At 44.7% G+C, this 24,880-nt stretch overlaps 6 protein-coding genes across 6 annotated transcripts; 2 read left to right on the forward strand and 4 right to left on the reverse strand.

Moving 5' to 3' along the window:
• Window positions 1–1,023: 1,023 nt before the first annotated feature.
• Window positions 1,024–2,691, reverse strand: L203_104112 (uncharacterized protein; the record flags this gene model as incomplete). Its single annotated transcript, XM_066213500.1, has 7 exons — window positions 1,024–1,104; window positions 1,156–1,304; window positions 1,363–1,644; window positions 1,692–2,063; window positions 2,119–2,167; window positions 2,216–2,312; window positions 2,366–2,691. 7 exons carry the CDS (start codon window positions 2,689–2,691, stop codon window positions 1,024–1,026), a joined length of 1,356 nt encoding a protein of 451 aa, XP_066069597.1.
• A 264-nt stretch (window positions 2,692–2,955) lies between these two features.
• L203_104113 (uncharacterized protein) lies at window positions 2,956–5,024 on the forward strand (the record flags this gene model as incomplete). Its single annotated transcript, XM_066213501.1, has 5 exons — window positions 2,956–3,124; window positions 3,188–3,548; window positions 3,599–4,283; window positions 4,338–4,451; window positions 4,506–5,024. The coding sequence occupies 5 exons, from the start codon at window positions 2,956–2,958 to the stop codon at window positions 5,022–5,024; spliced, it is 1,848 nt and encodes a 615-aa protein (XP_066069598.1).
• Window positions 5,025–6,833: 1,809 nt separating this feature from the next.
• L203_104114 (uncharacterized protein) lies at window positions 6,834–9,157 on the reverse strand (the record flags this gene model as incomplete). Its single annotated transcript, XM_066213502.1, has 11 exons — window positions 6,834–7,004; window positions 7,055–7,354; window positions 7,407–7,501; window positions 7,550–7,627; window positions 7,682–7,764; window positions 7,813–7,820; window positions 7,872–7,979; window positions 8,339–8,371; window positions 8,468–8,619; window positions 8,672–8,770; window positions 9,082–9,157. 11 exons carry the CDS (start codon window positions 9,155–9,157, stop codon window positions 6,834–6,836), a joined length of 1,203 nt encoding a protein of 400 aa, XP_066069599.1.
• Window positions 9,158–10,321: 1,164 nt separating this feature from the next.
• Window positions 10,322–15,763, reverse strand: L203_104115 (uncharacterized protein; the record flags this gene model as incomplete). The annotated part of the gene is made up of 12 exons (XM_066213503.1): window positions 10,322–11,238; window positions 11,290–11,361; window positions 11,408–11,487; window positions 11,536–11,764; window positions 11,810–11,956; window positions 12,005–12,069; window positions 12,913–12,935; window positions 12,981–13,239; window positions 13,379–13,410; window positions 14,099–14,528; window positions 14,582–14,619; window positions 14,696–15,763. The coding sequence occupies 12 exons, from the start codon at window positions 15,761–15,763 to the stop codon at window positions 10,322–10,324; spliced, it is 3,360 nt and encodes a 1,119-aa protein (XP_066069600.1).
• A 2,735-nt stretch (window positions 15,764–18,498) lies between these two features.
• Window positions 18,499–19,873, reverse strand: L203_104116 (pyruvate dehydrogenase (acetyl-transferring) E1 component, alpha subunit; the record flags this gene model as incomplete). Its single annotated transcript, XM_066213504.1, has 4 exons — window positions 18,499–18,561; window positions 18,610–19,206; window positions 19,251–19,763; window positions 19,817–19,873. The coding sequence occupies 4 exons, from the start codon at window positions 19,871–19,873 to the stop codon at window positions 18,499–18,501; spliced, it is 1,230 nt and encodes a 409-aa protein (XP_066069601.1).
• A 421-nt stretch (window positions 19,874–20,294) lies between these two features.
• Window positions 20,295–24,773, forward strand: L203_104117 (uncharacterized protein; the record flags this gene model as incomplete). Its single annotated transcript, XM_066213505.1, has 13 exons — window positions 20,295–20,317; window positions 20,361–20,378; window positions 20,421–21,228; window positions 21,279–21,836; window positions 21,887–22,266; window positions 22,317–22,490; window positions 22,545–22,668; window positions 22,737–22,877; window positions 22,940–23,173; window positions 23,221–23,790; window positions 23,842–24,390; window positions 24,440–24,612; window positions 24,674–24,773. 13 exons carry the CDS (start codon window positions 20,295–20,297, stop codon window positions 24,771–24,773), a joined length of 3,852 nt encoding a protein of 1,283 aa, XP_066069602.1.
• Window positions 24,774–24,880: the final 107 nt, after the last annotated feature.

A 24,880-nucleotide genomic window follows, 5' to 3' on the forward strand; every position in this document is an offset into this window, starting at 1 on the left:
GCAACTTATAGCGAACATACTTTAAACACACATCAATAAATGTCAGCATCTTTTAGTCCTCGGATACACCATAAAGTCAAGGCGAATTAAGGGTGGAAGATGCAGCGCCGGCTTCCCCTTCTCTGGTTCTACTCCCTTCTTCATACTCTGTAGAGTACTAAAAGAAGCAGAGGAGAAAAGTGAAAACACAGGTTGTCTAGACCTAAAGCGTGGATATTCCATTACGGCTAGTAAGCTTGCCTCTCGTGGTAGTATTCCCAAAGGGAAGGAGAGGAGCTAGGCAAATGCGTATGGGTGTAGAGGAGATAAAGAAGGAGCAGACATGGATTGCTATAAATTGACGATGCTTTGCATAAATTGATTGTGTTGATATAGTTGAAAAGAATAGAAAAGAATGAGAGATTAAAAAGAGATGAGTTTCGACAGACAGAGCTGACGTGGAATTTCCCACATGACAGGATTGATACGGGATCAAATAATTTGTATATAGCAAACACAAATACTTTATATATCACTATCCAAAAATTTAGCAACCATTACAAAATAAAATGTAATAAATGCTTACACTGTTTATATTTATACAATCAGAATGGTGGGAAGAACTCAAATAGACAAGTCTATGCAAACCATGTTTAAAATACCCATTCTCCTTCATCCCAAGAGAGATGCATAACTTGTATGAATACTATTCACGAGTCTATAAAAATGCTAAATACAGGCTTTACAACCTCTGCAATGCTAATCACTCAACATCTTTTATCCAAGGCAACTGTATGGGGTAGTGTATCTCATACATTTTTCTTCTTGCAAGTCTCCCAAGTAGATGACGGTTGATGATTGTTATTAAAAATCTCATTCTGCTTCTTTCTTTGTGACAATTTCGTATTTGTAATTGGAGTAACTGATATCTATTCCTGTAACGTTGAAACCAGAGGGCTTTTTTTTGCAAGAGGAGAACAAACCTGCAGGGTTATAATAAGAAATAGCATATGTAAGGAGTGTGCTAATGTTTGATGCTTTTGGCTACGTTCGACGCTCCTTGAACATTACTCCCATCACACCTCCGCCCAAGATGGTGATGGCTGTGTAGATGAGGAGGATACCCTGTAATTGATGAGTTACGTACCGCAACATATATAGACCATTTAGACATACATAGTTGTTAAATCCATAAGCTCCGGAAGCGCCTCTGAAACTGCTGTACTTGAGAAGTGATTCTGAAATGGGACCAGAAGTGATGTTTCCAATTCCTCGGGTGAATGCAAAGATGGAGAAGATTAAAGTCGGAGCGATAGGATCATCCACTAGTCTGAGGGTGAGCCAAGAGCGTACGAGGTTGATGAAAAAGAATCAGTGACTTGCTGGCGATAGTGCCAATTATCTTTGACCACAATGCGGAAAAGCTCAATCCAAGTAAACCAAAAATGATTACAAATGCAACCAACATGGCTGTATTGGTACCAAAGCCCCACAGGAAAGCACAAGAGAGGGAAGATCCGATACAAGAAATGAGGATGACAGCTCTGAGCGATAAACAATCAGAGAGGAGACCGATGAGAGCATTTCCTGGGATAGAAGCAGCGTTGAGTAAAGCAATAAGTGCTGTCCCATTGGGCTTGCTGAGGTTGAGATCGTTGGCGTAGGCTAAGGAAAAGTCAACTCCCCATGCACATGCTAGCAATCATACATACAAGGAAGCCACAAACTGGGAACAAAATTTCCCAAGCTCGTCAAGAGTATAGTCATGACACCAATAAACATGGTGGTGCTTTTCAACAGTTGCCAATTGAGAGTTCGTCTCCTCCTTCCACTCTGCATATGATCGTACCGCGAGAGAGGTATACGTCTTCTTATGGGTATGAGAGCAACAGAACCTAGGATACCAATCCCAATACCGAGGGAAATCATGGCGGCTTTATAGCCAACTTTGTTGAGTAGAGCGCTCATTATGAAGGGAAAGATTGTACCTCCGACACCTGTACCTGCATACATGATGCCGGAAGCCAGTCCACGCCGAGCATGGAACCATTCAAAGAGAAGGGTAGCACAAGGAAGGTAGCATGCTAAGAATTTGGCGTCAGTCGAGTGTTTATAGAATGGAATTTATTCTAAACCTACCACCAGACAAGGGATATAAAAATCCAATAGTCACAACAAGATGCCAGGGCTTCCAACAGCGTCAAAATTGCCCTACAAAAGCTTGACACACACCAACCTTGGATGCAAAAGCACTACTAATCATAGAGATTGAAGCGGCCATCAGGCCAGCAAACTGAATTGCCTTCTGCCATCTTGGAAAGGCAGCAAACAATCTAAACAAATCAGCCACAAGTATCCAACGCATATCTGGTTATAACAGACTTACGGGCCAAAAGCTGCGCAACTCATGTAGAGCAATCCAGTCTGCAAGGTAGCTGCCAAAGTCACAGTCGAAGCCCCAGCCCCAACAAAAAGGGTGTTGATCCAATACGCATGCAAAATACCTACAGAGAATGGTAGTCCCCATATCAAGGTCTCAATTGTCGTCACTGCAGCAAGGAATAGCCATGCTTGTCGACCCCTATCAACGGGAGGAAGAGCATGCTGAGCAACTGACTCAATCTGCTGGTCTTGTCCTAAATCCAAAGGTCGGTTACTGGTCGACTGAGAATCTATGCCTCTTGTGTCTTGAAGCTCAATGACTACCGACATATATGTGGAAAGAATAAATGATTGCAAGTAGAATTGTTGTATAAAACGGAATTTATTTCATTTCCCCCTCCTTTGGAAACTTTTGATAAGAATTTTGATAAGATAGGAAAGCTGCGCGCCTTTTTCAAGCCGGTCGCATGCCTAATGCATGGATTATCGATAGAGAGAAATTAGGCTCGTCAAACGATATTTGTCTCGTTTTTGTTTGAAAGAACTCGTTCCATCTTTACATTCTTAACCGTTTTCACTTCAAGTTTGTCTGCCATGTCAACAGTCTTTTATCGATGGGGAGCAGGGAGGGATGAGTCCCGAGTGACTTTTGACGGGACTCATATCTCGGTATTCGATTTGAAGAGAGAGATCATCCTGAATAATAAGATGGGCAATGGGAAGGATTTTGACTTGAGTATATATGATAATGTAACCGGAGAAGGTATGTAATGTGAAATTGAGGCTTGGAAGATTGGGCGGAAGGATTGCTAATGACAATGCACAGAACTCAAAGATGACAACCAACAAATTCCAAGATCTTCATCTCTTATTGCTCGACGTCTTCCTCCGTCTCAAAAAGGCAGAGGAAACGCCCAAAACTATATTGCGGGAACATCGGCTGCAGACTCTCTCACAGGAGATCATCGTATTGAGGCACATGCGAAACAAGCTATGCAGGATAAAATGTCAAGAGGAGTTCGCGGCGTGGGTGGCACGTTTGGAAGTCTTACAAAGCGTTTTGACGGCAAGGAAGAAGAAAACCAAGCCCAAGTGTCAACAGGTGATAAAGAAGAAGATGCAAAAATTCAGGCTATTTTGGCTCAAGGTGAAGAGACGTGGGAGCAAATGCAAGAAGACATGTCACAGTAGGTCTTCCTATCACATTCATTCGAATTACCAACGAGGGTCATTGTAGAGGCTATCGTCCGGCTGCCGGACGACCACGCCCAGCGAAACCAGGAGCACCTGCGGCGCCCGGAAAGTATGACTTTAGCATAGCCCCGGACAAGGAACCTCCTGTTGGCTATATCTGTTATCGATGCGGCAAAAAGGGTCACTGGATTCAGAACTGTCCTGAGAACGACGACCCTGCGGTTGCCGAAAGAAAGCGTTTTGTCCGAGTTACTGGTATCCCCCGAAGTTTCCTCAAGACTGTTGATACTCCAGTTGGTGCTGAGGGTTCTTCAGAGGGTGCGATGTTGACTGCCGATGGTGGTTTCGTCAAAGCTGTCCCCGATCAATCTCAATGGAGAAAGCAAACGGCTGTGAAACCCCGCGCCTTGACAGGCGCTGATGTCAGAGATCAAGAACCATTAGAAGCTGAGCTGAGCTGTCCAATATGCAAAAAACTCGTTTGGGAGGCAGTCCGGACACCCTGTTGCCAAGCTGCGTTTTGTGAAGAGTGCATACACTCGCATCTGTTAGAGAATGATTTTGAATGTCCAAACTGCGAGAGTAAAGTGCCAAGTTTGGACAAACTCAAACCTGATGAGGCATTGAGGGACAGATCAAAACGATACGTGGACAGCGAACTGGAAAAAAATAAAGATGCCAAAGACGAGGAGAAAGACGAGGAAGCGAGAAAAGAGGGTCAAGAATCAGTAAGTTGCAATGAAACGAGTGAAGGGTGCAAAGCTCAATTTTTGTGCCCACAGTCGGAAGAAGGTGTAGTCAACGATGCCTCGAAAAATCAAATCATTGGCCCAGACGGTCAGCCTCTGGATGTTCAACTCACTAATCCTCAAACTATCCAAAATTACCTTGTCGGTGTAGGTATTATCATCCATTATCGCTCCCCATAATCTTTACTGACTGTGTGACAGGCTCGGAGAATGTTGCTCAATCCTTCACTTTCCAATCAATCCCGCGAGATTCTCAACAGCCACCTCAGAACACTACAAGAAAACCTTGTTCAATTACAAATGCTTGCCATGATGAACGGCATGGGTATGGGAACTGTCATGCCTGGTATGAATGACGTGAGCAACAACATCAATGTGAACAACATGCACATGTCTGGTATGGGTAGCATGATGGATCATGGCATGGGAATGAACATGGCCAACATGGGCATGCCGGTCAATCATTTCCAACCCAACTTCAACCAACCCAATTTCAATCAACCCAACTTCCAGCCTGGCTTCCAACAGAACCATAGTATACCCACGGGCTTCCGGGGACGAGGAGGTTTCCGCGGAGGATTCAGAGGGAGGGGTATGGCTCCAGGGGCATTTCAGGCAAGACCGCCAAATGGACCTGCTATGAATAAGAGCTCGCCGTTGAAGAGAGGACCGGAAACACAGATGAGTGGAGACACGAAACAGCAAAAAATTGGAGCATAATTTTGTAGGATAGACTTGTCATTTGCATTCGCAATCATTTCAAGGAAGCCCTGCGTTCATTCCAGAGTTCATCATGTATTCCAAATTGTATTCAAACTTGGCTCTGGCTTCACAATGCATATTTCGGAGACACTCAAATGACGCGACTGATCATGAAGCCAGTGGCTTCAATGATGAGAGTTCAGCTGGCTCAATATACGATACAACGGTCCTCCTCGAGATCAAGAGTGTGTTTATACCAATTAGTTTACTTTACCAATTCTAAAGGGAGAAACGACCAAGCCTATCTGAAAAGTTCTCCTCAGAATATACAAGGACGGATAGTAGGTAAGGCATTGGGCGGACATATGGTCTGGCTAGAGTTAGATTCTCAATGATATCTCTATGACTGTGCTTCACTCTTATTGTAAAGAAAAATCTTGCTCAAAAGCCCAAAAGGCGAAATGTTATCTCCAATCCCATCGCATATCAATTAACCGATCCGTGCCTGTCATCTTATCTTGCTTCTGGCCTCCACTTTTCTTGTCTACCTTGTTTATCTCGCTTTTCTTCTTGCTTTGCTTTTATTAGTTTTATTTCAACTTATTATTAGTCATTCTCATGAGCCGGAGAGATTATTGAGAGTTAATCAACAGGGTCACTGTGTTTATCGCTCATGCTCTATTTCCTAAGCGTTTTGGCAACTGCGGCTTTCTGATGGCTGACGATTCATAATGGTGAGTAAATGCAAAGGGCATTCATGTTGACTATTGCCAAGACACTAGAATACCATGATGTAGAGGTACTTGGAATTGAATGCGACTGCCGCTGGCGCTGTGATCGAAGTTGGGTACAAGGAGAACAATGGTTGTAGGTCGCTTCAGAGATTTACAGAAAGTTGTCAGGATCATGGACAGGGAAAGGATAGTAAAACACATTATACCATGTATGCAGAGAAAATGGTATACTTGGTTGAATTGGAACCTGGCTGAAGAACGTAGAAGCCTCGAAGATATAAGAAAGGGGCTGTGGTTGATAGATCCCCAGAGAATGAATCTTGATAGATGTCTTCGTTTGTTTCAATTAGACATATCTTAGCGAAGCTACCCCTCATCCCAAGACCTTTCAGTCCAAAGTCCTGAGAATCAATCCAGAACTCGGACACCAAGCACATAGCACTCTACCTGTCCAAGTTGCAGGAGCCCGTACTGCTGCTGGTAATCTTGACCTTGTAGAGCCAATGTCGAGTTACCCCAACATCAACTACACTGTCACCGTCAACGACAATGAGCTTTTAGTTTGAATCGTATTGTATAACCAATCAAGCTCTTGCTTCGATAGGGGAGGAATTGCTTGTTACAACTTACGTAATGTGTAAGTCTGACCTGTTTCAGCTTAAAAAGTTTCTTCTGATAAACATGAAAAGGTTTGAGTTTCCCGAAGAGTAGCTCAAGGATGATACCAACAATGTCATTGATTTTGCCTTGCTTTATTATGATAGTGGTGGATATGTTAGTTTTGGAAATTTATTCGTCTCTGTAATGTGAGTACTCATGGCAATAAATAAGAGTGGCTGACGAGTATATTCAAGGTATGATGCTATTCGAATGGATGTTTCTGAATAAATTTCGCAGCGTCTTGAATGCTTAGAAAATGAATGGATCTAGGATAAAGTAGCTTTTTAGTACCAGCGCGATTAGCACATAAAGTAGTAATATTGAGAACAAGAGATGTAATTTGTTCAAACGTATGATTTAGCGACAGATACATTCGAGCAAACTAACGAAACACTCAAGAGAGGTAATTGCGATTTGTGAAATCATAGCTGAATTAGATGTTACTCTTGAATATATACGCATCATCATGCGCTGGTATCAGTTTGTCGTGTAAAAGAGCCGCTAAAGCTTGGTATTCGTTGTCATTATCAACATGTGTAAAGTGAACGTGCTGCCAGGTACTATTGGCAACTTGTTCATCTTTTCTTCGTTGACGTTGGTCATTCTAAACAAATGTCAATTCAACCTCCAAGAAAAAGGAACAGAATAACAAACCTCAATTCGACTCTTTTCTCGTCCAGCTTCTTCGTAGTTGCCGTTTTTAATACCTTTCGCAACTTTCTCCCACAACTTTCTAGATTCCCATTCTCCTTGCTCCTCGATGGGCTTAACAGCAACTTCTTCCATCCCCTGAGTTGAATCCAGGAATACTGGGCCTGATTTGGATTTACCAACGTGTGATACACCAGTCCATTGGCCCTCATAAATTTGGATGGGTTTGTTAATGGGCGAGTTGATGGTGGCTTTGAAAGAGTGGGCTTTGCCAGAAAAATATCCTTTACCTTTGTAATCAATCTGCCAATAGTCATCATGTTAGTAGGTTTCGCATGGAATCAAAGAAACATGCCTGAGCTGTATAGCCAGTATTGGATTGGATGGCATTATTCTCCGTCAACTCAATGTAAGGGCTACCCCAAACAATTCCTTCAATTCTCAGCTTGGCTACAAGATATTAGCTCCAAAATATTGTGAATTAAACGAAATACACACGCAAAGTGATTAAGAACTTTTCTTCAGGTTGGCCGTTCTTGGGTTTAACAATGAGCACGGCATGACCGGATTGTTTGACTAGATTGTATCAGTTCCAATTGGTTACGAGTTTCAAAGGTTCAAACCACATACCATTGATTGCAGTACCAGTGAAAGCTGTCTTTTGACCAGAGTGGCCTTGAAGTATGACGCCGGCTTTTTGGTTTTCAATGTAGCTGCAACTGTGTGGGTATATCCTCTCTCCTTGAGAATCGCATACTTACTAGGCAGTCTAGAGGTATTGTCAAATTTAATGTTAATCATCACTTATGAAAACACGCACCACGGGGGGATGATGAGAAACCTGCTCCACAATCAATCTTGTCTCACCACGGCCATTCTTGTCTGGCCAAACGCCATAAAAAAGTTCTCCCAGTACTGGATTTAAAGGCTACAGGTATCGTCTGTTAGCATACATTGTAAGCTACTACATTTATTACTCCATGCAGCGACGTTGAGCGATGAAGGAGTGAAAGTACCGCATCATCATGCAACCTCTAAGCCCTTGATGACTGGTACCTCAGCGGAAAGCATTCGTTCTTTCGAGCGAAAACGACATTCTAACAAGGACATGCAACGGAGAAGACCGGATGCAGTATGCGTACCACCTCCCCCGTATGTCTGTGAGACTCCACATAAGAGATGACATGTTAACGGAAAGCATAATAGGTTTTCGATCTTAAGCCAGCAATTTTATTGGAAGCTCGATATGAAGAAGATTTTGTGATTAGGGATAAATCATCTACATACCTTTTTCTCGGAGCCCATCTTCTCATTACGGGTCTACGGCAAAACAGTCAGCAAGCAATCGACCACAGCCCATAAAGAGATTATGCAGGAAAGGCCGAAGGCGTAGACTCGGGCTGAGGAAATACTCACTGTGTATTGAGCGCGTAGAGTCCCAATAAACCATCTTAATACTCTTTCCATTCGATCAAACTCATTTTCCCCCTCCGAGATAGCGGCGAATTCCTCAGGATGTTGACACCAATAGGCGGGAAACTCAGTTAGGGAAGTTGGGGAAAGAATAACTAAGGCATCGGGTTAACAAGTAGCTTTGAAATGATGAGGATGAGGACTGACATGGTGGAGCTGTCATAGTACTCAAGTCTCCCGTCATGCGAGCAAGGCTCTTGATGAAACTGGCCCATCCTGCTTTCTGTTCTTCTGGAACATCGGCGCCTGTCATCATTCCAGTAAAAAGTCAGCTTAACAAATTGAGACTTTCAAGGTCGAAACAGTACTGCGTAAGTAAAAAGGAGCATATGCCCATCCCGTCGACAAGAAATGGTCGGATACAAAGGAATAAGTCTGGTATTGCTACAAAACGGTAGAGACGTTGTACGTGGCAGATGCTTGTGTCAAGAACAGGCAGTAGAGGAGAATGTATTTGGTGGCAGGTTGTTTCCTTGCAATCCATCCAATATCACTCAATACTCTCACAATCCCAAGAACGACAATGATTGGGATTTAATCTCTTCACCACTGCTTACCTTCTGCTTTGACGGTCTCATCGACGGCAGACTTGAGAGAGGTCTCAGACGGACGGCGAGAAGGACGAGAAGACATGACAAAAGATGAAATAAACAAAGAAGAAGGAGAAGAGAAAAGAACAAAGTGGCTCAAAAACAAAAAGATTGAGATTGTTGCTTTTGTCGATTCACGCACGGACCCCTCCCGTTGCCATTCATAATGGGCACAGCAGACGGAAACAAATAAAGTTGATGTAATTCACCCTGCAGCGGAGAAGTGAGTATGTCCGCTTTTCCAATAATAGAGCAAAAGTGGAGGTGGAGGTCATTCACCTTTTGACATGGAGGTTCACTGCCTTTTTGGTTTATTTCCTTTTAGTTACCAGAGAGTTTGAGATAGTTAAAGTGTTTGAGATACCCATCGTATGAGCAAGAGAAGCACATAGATAATCCTGGTATGTCACGTTTGTGCTGCCAGCCCTTCTGCACTTGTTATTGAACTCTACCTATCAGCTTAGTGTCTGATATACCAGAGAAATGGGTAACTCAGTCTGACCATGACAACAGTAAGCCACTTTTCTATAGCTTTGAGCGCCAATTCCCACAGTTTTACGCAACTTTTATCGCCTCAGTCACGTACACTGGAGCAATACAATCCCATCACCTGGTCCAAGACCCCAACCTCTCGTTCCCCGCTAATGACGGCAGATCTTGAGCAGAGACAGAAAGATGGATCATATCGAGAAGGTGATTGATCACAATATAGACAGCTGAGAGAACGAGAAACAATATGGGGGCGATAGATCAAGTCACTCTTTATGCCGTTTGTATCGGAGATGGTGCTTGTTGGTAATGCACCAAACGTCCAAGAATCATTGTGCCCAGTTTCATCACTGTAAAGAGCTCAAAATGGCTTCCTCATGTTGACAGGCTACTTGGCTGGGTATTACAGCACTGACATGAAACACAGATTTAGTCTTGACAGATCCCACCTTGATGCATGCCCTGTGGATGAGCTTCAGCATCAAGGCTACAATCCAACAAATCATAAAATCCAAAGAAGTCAGAATCTTGCGAACCAAAACTAATATTCTCTGTATATAGCGCAGCATGAATTCGCATACTCGATGACATAGTAAATGCATTTCGAAAAGAAAAAGAAAACAGGTTCTATAATGCAAAAATACGACACATTTCACTACAATTGCTAAACTGTCCATTACCTGATTGATCTACTTCATTTCTCTAACAACAGGGTAATCTAGCCCAATAAGTTGCCCAAACCCATCTTATTACTCTTATTAGTACTTTCTTGAAGTCTAATACTTTCGTCAGAACCGGTCTGCAGTTTCTCGTCATACTCTCTTTCCCTCGGGTCGACGATTGGAGGTAAATTGGTCATTTGCCTAGGCGATCGCGTCAATGGTGGTAACACCATCGGCGACCTCTCTCTCTCATTCTCTCGAATACTACTGGAAGACGCCGGTCTGAAAACTCCAGTCTCTGGCGACCGCACAAGCATAGGGCTGGTCCTGGACCGTGGGGACATGGCGTGGCGCGTGACATGAGACTGAGAGCGCCTATGTCCATGACTGTGTCCGTGGGAGGTAGGTCTGCTCCCAGAAGCTTCATGTCGACGATCTTGAGGCCAAGGTACGCCCGTTCGGTCGTACTCATGTATGGGTATTGGTGGATATGGAACACTCATCGGAGGATACGTGTGGTGGCCATGTGACGAAGGGGAGGGAATAGGAGAACGGAGATCGGGGCCGTAGCCTGGAGGCGGAAGAGAATGATGATGCCTGCTTGGTCCGGGTGAAGGGTGTGTTGAAGGTCGCCCAGAACTGGAACCATAGTAGCCTGGGGGATGCACATATGATTGTGGAATCGGTTGTGACCTTGGATGGCCTCTGTAAGGGTCGTAGGCACTCGGTGGCGGCGGAGGTGGCATGCCATGCACAAGTTGAGGATAGTATCCAGGATGGGGTGGGTACCCATGTCCATAAGTATAGTAGTGGTGTTCGGGTGGCGGGTGCATGCGCTGTTCAGATTCAGGATAGCCCATGGACAATCCTCGACTTCGCTTGGGTGGTCCTTGAACAATTTCCTCTTTATCAGACTCAATAGTGTCGCTCTTGCGCTTTGGTTTATTTGCCCCAATAGAAGAATGTCTGGCGGCTGTGGATCGAGTCAACAAAAAAGAGAATGTGATGAACAGCTGCTACTCACGCTGGCGAGGATCTTTACGAACTCGTATCTTGAGCCCTTGGTCGGCAAAAGATACTGATAAGTCGGTTGCTTCTGAAAACTAATCAGCGAAACAAGCCGCTACATCAACAATACTTACTGGACATTCCTGGAAACTTTTTGGCAGAATAAACGGAAAAGGTTGAGGTGTACATAGTTGTGCAGTAATATACTTCTTGGCTAGGGAGATGTCAATACAAAGTTCGCTCTAAGACTAGTCAAACATACTCGACCGTTTCAAAGAGCGTTAACTTCAACTTGTATCTTCCCTCTTTTCTCACTCCAAGATCAGGAAAAACAAAAAAGGCAGCATCTGAGCTATCCAGGTCTTTCAAGTGGTAAAGTGAGGATACAGGCGTGCCAGTAAGAAAACGAGTTTTGCCGTCATCAATCACATGTAATTCATCCTCCTGCTCCTCTCCGCCGACAAGACAAGCAAAGAGAAAGTAGTAAGGGTCTAGTTTTGGTCAGCCTCGAACCTGGTCAAACAAACTACACATACTTGAAATGGGCGATTCGCCATCATAGTCACTGGGAGGTTTCCGAAGATGAGGTTGAACACGAGGATCCACCGGCGTCACATCCTCCCCGTTGTGATCGATGACCTTCAACTGGATAATTGGTGTAGGGTCGACCGGTCGTCGATCAGCTAGAGACGTATCGTCAGTCCTCATCCTCTACATCCAACCAAACTCACATTTATCCCCCACCCCACACATCCTCGCCTGTACAGGTTGCTGTCGCATCTTCAACTCATAAGTTCTGAGGATACAATTATGGTCGGTCGCGAGATCAGAGCAACGTTTGATAGACATTGGGGACCCGGACGGTGTGGGCAATTGTGCAGCGTCAGATTCCGGCGTCGATGGGAGCGTAGTCGTCGACAATGACGAACGAGTTCGTGAAAGATGCGGGTGGCAATGAGATTGATGTTGTGATGGAGATGAAGAATACGATATGTGAGGGGGGACGTAAACCAATTGGTAACCAGGGGGTGGTGGTGGTGGTGGTTGTAGATGATGAGATAGATAGGAAGACATATGGTCAGCGTTAGTACTCTAGATTTAGGGTCGCACACCGCAACCAAAAATAAGAATGAGCGAGAGAAATAAAACAACAGGGAGGAAAAGACAAAAGGTTTTAACCCATAAGTAACAGAAGAAAACTGCAGGCACAATCCCTGATAGAAGCCTTTCAACATTCCAAAAAATATATGAGTGGAGACACATAACATGTGTACCCAAGGCCCCAAATAAACAGCAAGGAGAGAGATTGTGGTGGTACACTTTTGTCGGCAGGAGAAAAAAAAATTGAAGGGGTGACTGTTTGTACGGACGACTTGTGTGACTGTTGAATACCCAAAGGCTGTTGGCCTTTCCAACCCAGATGGGTCTTGTCCAGTGCAGCATTTTGTTCAAGGCCGTCGGCTGAGGAACTGAACATGCAGACACTGGAAACGGGCTGTGAACGACGAGCTGTGTACACAACTTGCCGCTGGTAGTTCAGACGACGTCGCCACCACGATTTTGCTTCCACTAGCTTTTTTGCGCCCAGCCTAGACAGTCTCAAGGGCGGTATACGAACCACCCAGGGATCAACACTTACATATTTTTTCTCCCCTGTCTTCGCTAAACCACCCGTCAGCCCTCTTCAACCACATACAAAAGACTCACCTGCGGCACTGAAACGTATTCGTATGCATAGTCCAGTCCTTGGACCCAGCTCTTGCTATCGCGATCTTCTCCAGCGTGGCTATCCACCCCTGTTCCTCTCATCTGCTCTCCACTAGGCGATGCCGACGGGCGTTCCTTCACCTCTCTACCCTCTTCACTCTCCTCTCTCCTCTCGTCTTCTCCTCTCCCTGTCAACTCCTCAACGTTCTGCGACGGACTGTGCTGTGAGCGATGTGGCTCGTTTGATTGCAGCATGACACTGTTCGAGTTAGCAACACGTTCAAAATCAAAATGCAATTCCCAACACCACCCTATAACTACTGGCGCTCTTGACGCACGGGCCCTCTCTCTCTCTCTCTATCTTGCTGCCGCCGGCGAAAACGCGATCAGACACTCACCAATACGGCGCGACTGCACACGAGGCGAATTCCTACAAGTCGTATGCACCAGGATATACCCAACTCCAGATGGGTTCTTATCCTTTTGACTGGCCAGAATCTCCTTTGAGCTTCTTTGGGTTGTATACAATGGCGACAGAAAGGAGTGACGGAAATAGCTGGTATAGGGTCGAGCTTGCAACAAAAGAAATGAATAGTAAAAAGACAAAATAATTCAAGACATGAAGAAGTATAAAGAAACTTGAGAAATTCAAGAAAATATCTAGATAGACGTGATCTCAACCAAGTGGCAAACGGTGAGATGTTCAGGCACGGCCCTGCATAGGTAAACTTAATACTCAAAACAGTAATTTTGTAATGGGTATTAGAAAAGTGGATTGGAGTTGTAATGGTTTTGAATTCAATTAGGAATTGTGCTGCGGTAAGAATTGGTTATACAGCCGATGGGAGCGATTCGACGTTTAAAGTAACTAAAGAGGCATGCATTGAGGGTTTAGGTAGGTGCGTATAGAGAGCCGTCTCCTGGTGGGCGTTGATAGTGGCATGGGTTTGCTTTGAATGGACGCTTAGGGATGATTCTTTTGTTTTGTTCCTAAAGAGTTTGCTTTGGTGCTGCATTAAGCTGTCAATACAAAGGTTACATGTCTATACATCCATGTGGATGTATGGTCAACGACGACCAAGCATACAGACTAGCTGGAATTACAACGCAACTCCCACCTGGCTCGCTTGCGTGGGATACACTGTACCATCTCTTTTCTCTTCAACCTCTCTCCATTCACTCTCGTTTTCCCCCAACCTGTGCTCTCTCTCCCACACTGTCCCGTCTCTTCTCTTCCATCTGAATCCATCTTCTTCCTCTTCGTCCTTGGGGTTGGATAGCGCCTGCGAATTTTCTGCTTTTTCCCACCAATGGACAGGACTAGTCCCCATATCTTCATCTTCAGATTGTGTCCGATTCGTACTAGGATACAGATGATGACGCTTTTCCCGCCGGTGCTGAGGTCCGTTGAGAAAGGTGGCATCTCCCAAGACAATTCGTGCTGTTTCTTCGTCCAGCTCATGCCAACGTCCCGTTTCCGGGGAAAACACCCGGTGGAGAGATGGTTGAATAATGGGGACTGGATCCTGCACTGGAAGAATTTTGGGACTACGCAACGGATTGTCAGTACACGGAGGTGATCTGGCGATTTAAAATCGTACTAGACGTGATGAGTATTCACCACCCTGTCAATGTTGTACTGATATTCGGTATGAACTTGAGGCCTGATATGTTCCTGCAGCTGGGTGAGTTTTGTCTTTGTCTGTGGCACATACTTTGACCACTGGTTCCATCCATTCAGTCTTTCGATCAACACTTCCTTCGTCACCAGTCAGATGTTCCATACCAGCTTTCTTGAACACTTCCATTCCTTGTTGGCTCAGACGAGGTCGTTGCTTTTCATTTGCTAAGCGCTGATCATTTATTTCGTTCTCAAGAGCAGATCGTTGATCCTCTAGCACTCTAGGGACAGGCGATCCGACTTGAATGTCAGGAATTTTCTCCACGCAACCTTCATTTGTTTTGCTCAACTTGCCATCCATCTCCAAATGGACAGTATCGACACTGGCGACTGAAGCAGTATCGAGAACAGGCGTTGAAGGTGCTGTGATATAGGCCGATGCCCCTGCCGAAGAAGCAGCCATGGAAACCACTGAGGGTGTTCTCGGAACATCGAGTGCGGATGGTTGTTGGAGTCGTTGGGGCCTAGGTTGGAGCAAAAGTTTGGATATGTCTTGTAATAAATTATCATCGACATGCTCCTTTCCATCATCCAATCGTTGGGTTTTCACAAAATTCCTGGGCTCGATTGGGTCATACCTGCTTTCCTCAATATGAGAGGAGGTCCTCATGCGAACAGAAGGCGATGGAAAGGCGAGGATACGATCGACATTCTCCTGTCCTTGCAAGCTCTGCATCGTGCTATCCCTCTTGAGCTCTCCAGCCTCAATAGCTTTCAAGTGTGAAGATTTCATCTTTCCTGTCGGCAGATTATAGCCGTTTGCGCTGGCCAGAAAACCATCCATCGGCTCTTCCAAAGCGTCCATGGAATCCTTGTCTCTATCAATGACAATCACTCCTCGATTGTTATATTCATTGGAGCTCCCGTTCTCCTCCCACAGTGACATTCCAGCTCTTGCAGGAATAGAAACAGCTGCGCGAGATGCAGGAAGCGTGAGAGGCGCTTTTTGATACGATTCTGGTGAGTCTTGGGAGTTTGGTGTAGTTGTCAAAGAAGACCCAAGGTTTGGGGTAGATTTGAAAAAGATGGAACGGAAAAGAGTGTCAGTCGATGATGTCGATTTCGACTTGCGATGTCGTAGCTTGGAAAAGATGGAAGGCATAGTTAGGTAGTTTTGTTGGTGAGCAATGTATAGTAAATCAACTTTATACTGCCAAAAAGAAGATTAAAGAAAAATATCAAAATTCTAAAATGACAGGCTTCTTCACAAACAAAAAGCCCAAAAAAGAGAAGTCATATGGGGCCCCACATGACGTTGATTACCTCCACCTTCATCATGACTGTAAACTTGAAAATATGATCAAGATGAGGAAAAAAAAATACTTTCAAGCATAAATATCTTTCTCTGTAAGGCCATCTTGATAACCTTGCAGCAGGTAGAGACGTTTTCAGCCGCCTGCAGGCCCAACTCTAGCCTTGAGGCTGACCATTCGTTCACAGAATTTTTGCGACGACAGCTCATACTCAAACCAGTAGAAAGTGCAGCTTGGCCCGCCCCTTCAGACTAATAGAATTTTGACAAGTAACTTGCTATCCGAACCGTTCAAGTGCTTGGCTTTAGCCACAGCCGCTCTGCTGCCAACGAGGAGAGCCCAAGGTGCAAAGGGAGATGCCGTAAGAACAGTAACCACACGAGCCTGTCTGTGTATAAGGTTATACTGAGGCTATGTCACAGTTTGTATATGGACGGTGACAGTTGGGAGTGGATGATTATACACACAGCAAGAAAGGATACCAACAGACACAGCATGTGTAGAGAGGAAAGTGATATATATGGACAGTATGTCGAGTGTGTCCACACGGATAGTCAGAATTCTCTTTCCTCAATGACACAACTCTGTCACATAACAGACCACAAGCTGGAGTTGACAAGGCCAAGTATGGAATAGTGAGTTATTTGACCAGGGCATGCTGCCAAAGTGTAGCAAAACAATGGCAAAAGAATACTCGCCTGCGAAGCGCATCACCAACACCAGGAAATGTCGACTGTAACTCACACTCTTCTACACCCTTACAATTCGTATCGCGTTGTTCCGGCCACCAAGACATGGGCTGCCAACCAAGCAAGCCAAGTAGCATGCATTCGCTCAGAAACCCAACAGCTACAAGGTCTGACCATGATTGAATTCCAACACGTCGCATTTACAAACGAGAAACAAGACGGATCTATACATCATTCCACCTTGTACACGACGAGACTTCCTCGGCCGTCACAACCAATAAGTCGGGAAAAACTACGTTGACTTTATCTAATGCATATCAACCCAACATGCATTCATACCTGCGTATTACTATCGCAACATTTTTACCCAAGAAATGACAGCAAGTTCTCATGCCGTTGGCTGGGTCATTGTCATGAATATTACCAATAATTAATACCCACGCTCTGTACCAAAAGGTCACAATAATGCAATCTACATTGCATTATTACTTATTGGCTATATTCCATGTCATAATTCCAAGGTTCCGACATTGTGGGTGTTAATTATTGGTAATATTCATGACAGAATAATGCAATCTCCGAGTAGCAGGTTCGAATCCCGCTCGACACAGATTGTGGGTCGTCTGTGGCGGGGTCCAAGGTTCCAGTTGTTCCGTCTGCTGGAGTTCGAACCCAAGGCGCTCGCAAGCCTAACAAGCTTGAAGGTCTTTATTCCTATCCGCGTATAGACCGGACGTGGTTTCCCGGTTCGCAGGACTAGACGTCGACGGAGTGATGACCCGCTCGACAGGAGTCTTCGCCCTATTAGAGGGGGGATAATGTCAGAACCTTGGAATTATGACATGGAATATAGCCAATAAGTAATAATGCAATGTAGATTGCATTATTGTGACCTTTTGGTACAGAGCGTGGGTATTAATTATTGGTAATATTCATGACACTATGCTATGAGATCAAGGAGTAATCGGCTAGAATAACTTGTGTCACGGTGGGCCAAAGTGAAGAGAGTCGTAGAGAAACTGAACGGAAGTTCAATATTTCAATTTGAGCAGGATTATATTTTGCCAGTGGGCAGATACGAGTCCTCTCCGTCCTCGCTGTGACTGAGTACAGGTATACGCTTGGCCGCTGCAACTGTCCTTGGCGATGTTACGTACAAGGCGAGATTGATTGGACAATCTAAGCAGCACAGAGATAACCTCTTGGGCATTCGAGCCAATAGGTATGCGTTTGGTGAGCAACATTGCAATGGAAAACAGTAAAACGATTGGTCAAAAACAAAATACAACATTGATTAAGAAACCTCAGGACGCATCAGGGTGTTTGGTTAATATATTCTGTGGCCAGTGTGTCAAGCGTCAATATGCCTTGAAATATCGAATTTCTCAACGATTTTACACATGACTCAAGGGCTTCTACGCAATGTATACAGTGTATAAATATTTGAGTAGATGGCGGGTATAAAAGTTGTACATGCTTTAGGTGATGTTGCGGTTTAAAGTGGTGAGTGAAGTAACTGAAAATGAACCACAATTATTGAGTAAGACAGTTCACAACACGGCATGGTGTTTGTTAGTCTTTCTCGCCAACAAGTTTTCTTCTAGTCCGATACAGTCAGCGCTCTTCGATGTTAGTTCTTCCATCTGAACAGAAGAATATCACCAAATTCCCGCACCCTGCTCATAGCCCCATCTGCGATGAACATTTGGTCAGTCTATGTTTTATGCATTATTCTTCGTGAAAATGGCCCGAGAATGAGAAATCAAGTCGAATTTTCCTTCCAAAAAAAGTGCGTCAAAGGAATTTTCCACCGAGCGCTGCTTCTCATCTCTATAGCAGCCATTACTACTTCACAAGTCGTTGATCCATATATTGGAAGATTTAGGCGTCGAAATTTAGTAGTAATGAACTTCCTCCTTCTCGCGACCACGCATGTGTGTGGGCTCGGTACCCTTGTACTATCACATCGTTAGTAGAGGCCTTGAAGCTATCAAAATTTAACATACGTAGATGTCGTCCCAGAATTCAACCTCATCAGGGAATGCACTCTTCTTGGCCTCCTCGGTCGCTTGTTCGACTTCTTCCTTGGCGCTCTTGTCGATCGCCTTCAAGGAAGCCTCATCAGTCACTCCCCATTCGAGAATGTACTTTTTAAGACCGGCAATAGCGTCCTGACTTGCACGCATTGCTTGGACTTCTTCTCGGGTTCGGTAAGTTGTACCAGGGTCAGACATGGAATGACCACCGTATCGATAAGTAACAAATTCTACAACCAATGGGCCTTTGCCGCTGGTGACCCAATCCTTCGCCCATTTGGTCGCTTCGCGGACAGCAAGAATGTCCATACCATTAACTTGAAGACCAGGGATCTGATCTCCACGGGTAAAGAATGCCGTGTTTTGAGAGGATCGCTCGGCAGAGGTACCCATACCGTACTTGTTGTTTTCGCAAACAAAGACACAAGGAAGATTCCAGAGCTTGGCCATGTTGAAAGCTTCAAAGACTTGACCCTGGTTAGCAGCACCGTCACCGTACATGGCAAACGTGGCAGTCTTTTTCTTGGAGTACTTTTGAGCAAGAGCGATACCGGCTCCGACAGGGACCTGAGATATCGGTAAATGCTTTTCGAGGATAACAAACAACTTACCTGGGCACCAACGATACCATTACCACCGTAGAAACAAGGGGTGAAGATGTGCATGGAACCGCCTTTTCCGTACGACATCCCATCCTTCCTACCCATCAACTCCGCAAGTACGCCCTTGATGGTGCCGCCTCGCAATACGGCCTGGGTATGGCATCGATAAGAAGTAATGACCTTGTCTTCTCGCGTGATGGCTCGCTCCATACCGACCGAGACAGCTTCCTGACCAATTGACAAGTGACAGAACCCTCGGATAAGCTTTTGCTTATACAATGCGTCCGCTGCCTGCTCCATTCTACGCATCTGCACCATCGTGTGGTATAGCTCTACCAATTCATCTTTTGTCACGCTTGTTTCAGGCGCTGGCGCGTCACACCTGTACGAGTGAAAAGACTCGCCATGCAGCTTGACTTTGAATGGCTCTGACCCCGACTCCGGGAGCTGATGGGCGGGCATGCTCTTGTCGGCATCAAGCTGCAGAAAACGTATCTGGGCTAAACCTGATCTCAGCGTTTTCTACAGCGACAAAAACAGTCAGTAGCGACTCAAACCCTTCGCAGAGGACGTACAGCTGCCAGCGGGCGAGCGGCAGGGGCGAGAGCTCTTGCGCGGAGTGCAGAAGACATTGCGTTGATTAGATGAAAAAAAAAGAAGAAAGGGAAAAAAAGTCGTTGAAATGTAAATTCAGCGGACAAACGGAACGCGGCGAGGGCCACAACGGATTGCCGTGGGGTTTGCCACGTGGAATATTTGTTATCAAGTTTATTTATTTTGTGCTACATAGAAGACAGTGACCATATAAGATATAATGAATGTATACATCAACATAAAGTACTGTTCAGTAGAATTGTTATTGTGAACAATAAGAAATATATGCATGGCCAAGGTGTATATTAGCTGTCATGTGGAATGCGCTTTTTGTTCACACCTTGAACTTTTGTTTTGTTCTCGTCATGATCCCAGAAGTCCCCCGTGACCTGATTGAATCCTTATAGTAGCAAAGACAAAATCTTGAGAAAGTAAAGACATTTCTCAATCTATTCTAAAATGTCAATAAACAATCCTCTAGAGTGAGTTCATTTGCTTTGAGTATTCCTAACTGACGCGTGTTAGGTATGCTATCAGAGTCGCGTATGTTCTTGCTTGCCATGTTGCTTTCATTAACCCAAGTAGGTCAATCACTAAAAAGTTAGCTACAAGCCACTATGCACAAGCTATTCAAGCGCAAGAAAAAGCTCTCTCACAATCCCAAAGTGACCATGCTCGGTCAAATTCAACCGCGTCACACAAAACCCACCAATCTCATCTGTCAACGTCCTCGAGATTCGCATTCGACCTTTCAAGCTTGATAGAGAGGGACAAGAGCAAGACACCTCGATTTCCAGAGAAACTGATAAGAGCTCTTGACGGTGTTTTTCAACGGATAGCAATGGGCCAAGAACCTAAATACAGTGACCAAAAGTTTCGCCGCTCCATAGCTGCTTTTTGGTCAAGTTCGTGGCCTGACAAAACCTTTCAACGCCAATTAAAAGAATCTCGACGGGTTGAAGATCTCATCTTGTCGTTTGTGACAACTAGTACCAAATCTTTAAAGAAGGATGAAGAGCTTGCGGCTGGAGGATGGCAAGAGGAGCTTGCAAAGCAGGTGGGCTTGATGATTGATGTCATACTGGATGCGCTCGTCATCTTGGGTGATCGGGGGGGTACCGAGCTACGTTCTCGCTTGGAAGGATATCGTTCGAGAATCAAAAGTGAAGATCCTCCACCGATAAGGGAAAAGAGCGTGATCACTTTGAGCAGAGCGCCGGAAGAAAAAGTGTTGAGTACCGAGTTCACAGAGCTAGAAACGGCTGTCAAGAGTGCCACAGAGGTACTCGACGCTGTCGGAAGGTTGCTTAATCTCAGTCTAGAAGAGCTGAAGAGAAAGGCAGAGGCATTAGAAGGAACTTGTACAGAGCAGGCTGCTGTGGATGATTTCAAGGTGCTTTCAGTCTTCTTGAGGCCTGTAGCTACGCGCTTATCCCAACATAGCTTTGTCTGAAACGACTCAATACCGATAGCCCATACCCATATGGTCCATCAGATTTTTCATCTCCGGCTTATTGGCAATCATGGAAATCAGTCGAAGTTTCCTCACTTTCTCAACTCATCCTCCAAATCCTCCAAGCTAACCCATCGCTTGTTGAATCAGATCACGATCGACAGTCAATGACCAACTTGTCCGCGCACCTGAATGACTTGAATATCGACTCGGGCAACGATTGCTTCACATTCATCCCATCCGACCCACGTGAAACATACAAATCTCTTCTCGAAAGATGCCTTGATTATGACCTTGATGTCTTGGCATCTTTGCCTGAGGACCAAGAAATACCACTGACAATACTCTCTGCTCCTCACTTCACTCTGCTTCACGAATGTTCTAAACGGTGGCGATTACCTGCATACTTTAGGAACGTGGCATTTCTAGAGGCTATTGTAAATCGTTATGAAAAAGGACATGTGCCGGCTGCCTGTATAAAGGAAGCCGAGCATTTATTAGAAAAAACCAAGACCGAATGGGCATTTGAAGCTTGGGCCCTCTCGGAGGTGAGCTTGGTTTTGTCAGGTGGTGAAACATATGACTGACTCTCTTCTAGCAACAAGCTTTGGAACGAGTTCAAAAGCAACGCGATATATCTCTGCTTCGCTCTCTACTCCAACCGCTATTGACTGAATCGTCGGCCTATCTATCTGAGGACTTTCAGTCCTCTTATGCAGAATGGACTTCCTTCAATACTCACCTTTCACAACTTTCCCTCGTAGACTTACAACCCGATTTCGTACAAATAATACAAGAAATTCAGGATGCAATCCAGAAAGCAGCGTTTAAACTGTATATCAGTGAATCGAGCGACAAGCTTGAACTTGATGCAGGATCAGGAAACAAGAAAGGGTGGGGGTATATAATGCATATGGGTGGATGGGTGGAGAAGGGAGCAAAAAAACTAGATAGACGGTTTAGTGAGGGTATTATTGCGTATGTTACACTGGGCGGTTGAACACAAAGACTGACAACAGACTACGCAGGGATATAGACATCATCCACATTGTCTTGCGATGTCAGCTATCCTTGTGGTTTCGCGATCTTGAGGATGTTTTAGCAGAGGCTAAAGCAGAGGAGTTAGCACCCAACTTGGATGATTGGTTCTCCTTGTACAGAAAGGCGGTGACGTTGAAAAATATTGGACATGCTTACTCACCGTAAGTCACAACTTTCTTGTGCGAAAGACGTTAATTTAATTCTCAAATGCGCAGGCCAAATGCGAGAAAAGTAAAATATCCAATCACCAAATCGTTTGAACCAATTGTTCAAATATGGTTGGATCAAACGGACCTTAAGACAAGAGAATGGAGTGATAAAGCTTTGGCTGTTGATAATGTATGTCTTTACCATTTGTTTGAAAAGAAAGGTTATGGTAGTGAGTCTGAGCTGACCAGCCCTCAAAGTTTGAACCATCAACGGAGCATGGACCCTCCTCGTCTGTAACAGACTTGTTTGATTCATTAAGAAGTGCAGCGGAGTTTCTTATGGAATTGGAGTGGCAGGACGAAAAGAATTTAGCAAGATTTGTCACAAGATTCTCAAAAGTCAGTACTTGCTCTGCCTCATCTACTGTGTTGGTTAACATTGCGAACGTATCTGACTTTAGACAATGTCGATTTCAGTCGAAATCTATTGTTCAAATCTTGAAAAACTTTTCAATGAAGATATGTCGTCCACTAATGATGTCATCTCTACACCTTCAGCAGCCATTACTTCGTCATCTTTGACAGCCGGAGTAGCCATCGCGAAAGAGAAAGTTTGGATGGAGAAGGCTCGGGCGACCTTGGCTAGCTTGCAAGGAGAGAAGAAGTTGAAAGTGTTTTTCAACTTTACATCTAATGTAGGCTGCGACACATAGTTAACATATGCTCATGCGGCTCCTGGTAGTGCTGCGTCAAGCTCAATAATATTGAGGCTGGCCGCCAACGGCTTGACGAACTCTACCAACTCTTACAAATTGATAACCTTGCAGCATATGAAGTTACCCCTACCGTCCCGCAGCGCACATACCTCTTCACAGTCAAAATTGTTCTTGCTGAAGGACTTCAGCGCGATAGTCATAGTACGAGCAGTTTACCTGACGCGTTTGTGGTTCTTAGCGATGAGCATGGGCATCGATATGCCAAAACAAGAACAATTTATGATGATGCGGACCCAAGATGGGATGAGTCAGTGGATATCCCCATTACAGCTGCTACATGGTTTATGATTACTGTCCGGCATCGCAACCTCACGGGTAAACATGACCTACTCGGCCGATCATACTTACATCTGGATCCTGCGCAATTTCAAGATTTAATCACAAAAGATGTCATGTTGCGTTTGGATACAAGAGGCCATGTGTTGCTGAGGCTGAGTGTGGAAGGAGAAAAGGACGATATGCAATTTCATTTTGGAAGAGCCTTTAGATGCTTGAAACGGACAGAAGGAGATATGATCAGGACTTTCATCGATAAAGTGAGTCCAGATCGCCCAATGGAAGATTAAAAGCTTATACATGAGAACCAGATGTCTCCCGTTTTAAGACACACATTATCACGAGCCAACATCAAGTCCGTTCTGAAAGGGAATACCACATCCCCTCTCGCGTACAATGAAGCCCTCGGTAAATTGTCCGCTGCTTATCGAACAGCTATGGGATCACCACAATACATTATACCACCTACTAGCGCAGAGAAATATCGCGGGCCAACAGATGCTGAGATAGAAGCTGCTATTCACCCTTTGTTCGATTATCTTGACACCAACATCCATACCCTCTCATCCACACTGAGCAAGGCGGCGATGCAGATGGTGATGGCCAAGCTATGGAAACAGATCCTGATGACGATCGAAGGGCTAATTGTGCCTCCGCTGAGCGATAAGCCGAGTGGTATGCGGCCATTACAGGTCGATGAGCTTGATGTGGGTCTGAAATGGCTGAAATTTCTGAGAGACTTTTTCTACGTCGGGGGAGACGAGAGTGGAGTGCCACTAGAGACATTACAAAATCAAAAATTTAACGAGATCTTATCTCTAAGAATCTATTATGATTGGCCAACAGACAGCTTAATGGAGGTGTGTGCCCACAATGTTTCTATGCCATGACACTGATTGCAAGAAACAGGAATGTATTAAGAGTTTCCAGTCAACACTTCGAACACGCTCAATACGACCTGTCAAATCCATTCGTGCACAACGAAATTTAGGCACGATAAGAGCTCGAAAAACGGCCAAGAGAGCAGTGGGAAAGAGTTCGGGGGCAAGTGCAGAGATGATTATGCGAATTTTGAGGATGCGGTGAGTCCATAATTACTCTTTATTATTTGAAAATAAGATTGAAGCTGATTCTATGAGGTAGGCCAGACACCCAAGAATTTCTGGCACAACAATTACAGACGATAGCGATGGTCAAACTCGAAGATCCAAAGGCAGTACGGTCTTTGACTTATCGACGATGAGAGCGAGGTGCATAAGAGGGAAAAAAATTATAAAGTTCTGCATAGGCATGTGGGTATCATGAGAGTAGAATAACGCACAAGACTATAACAGTTGTTATCATAATGTT

The sequence above is a fragment of the Cryptococcus depauperatus genome, chromosome 4 (genome assembly GCF_001720195.1).
Source record: "Cryptococcus depauperatus CBS 7841 chromosome 4, complete sequence".
NCBI lineage: Eukaryota > Fungi > Basidiomycota > Tremellomycetes > Tremellales > Cryptococcaceae > Cryptococcus > Cryptococcus depauperatus.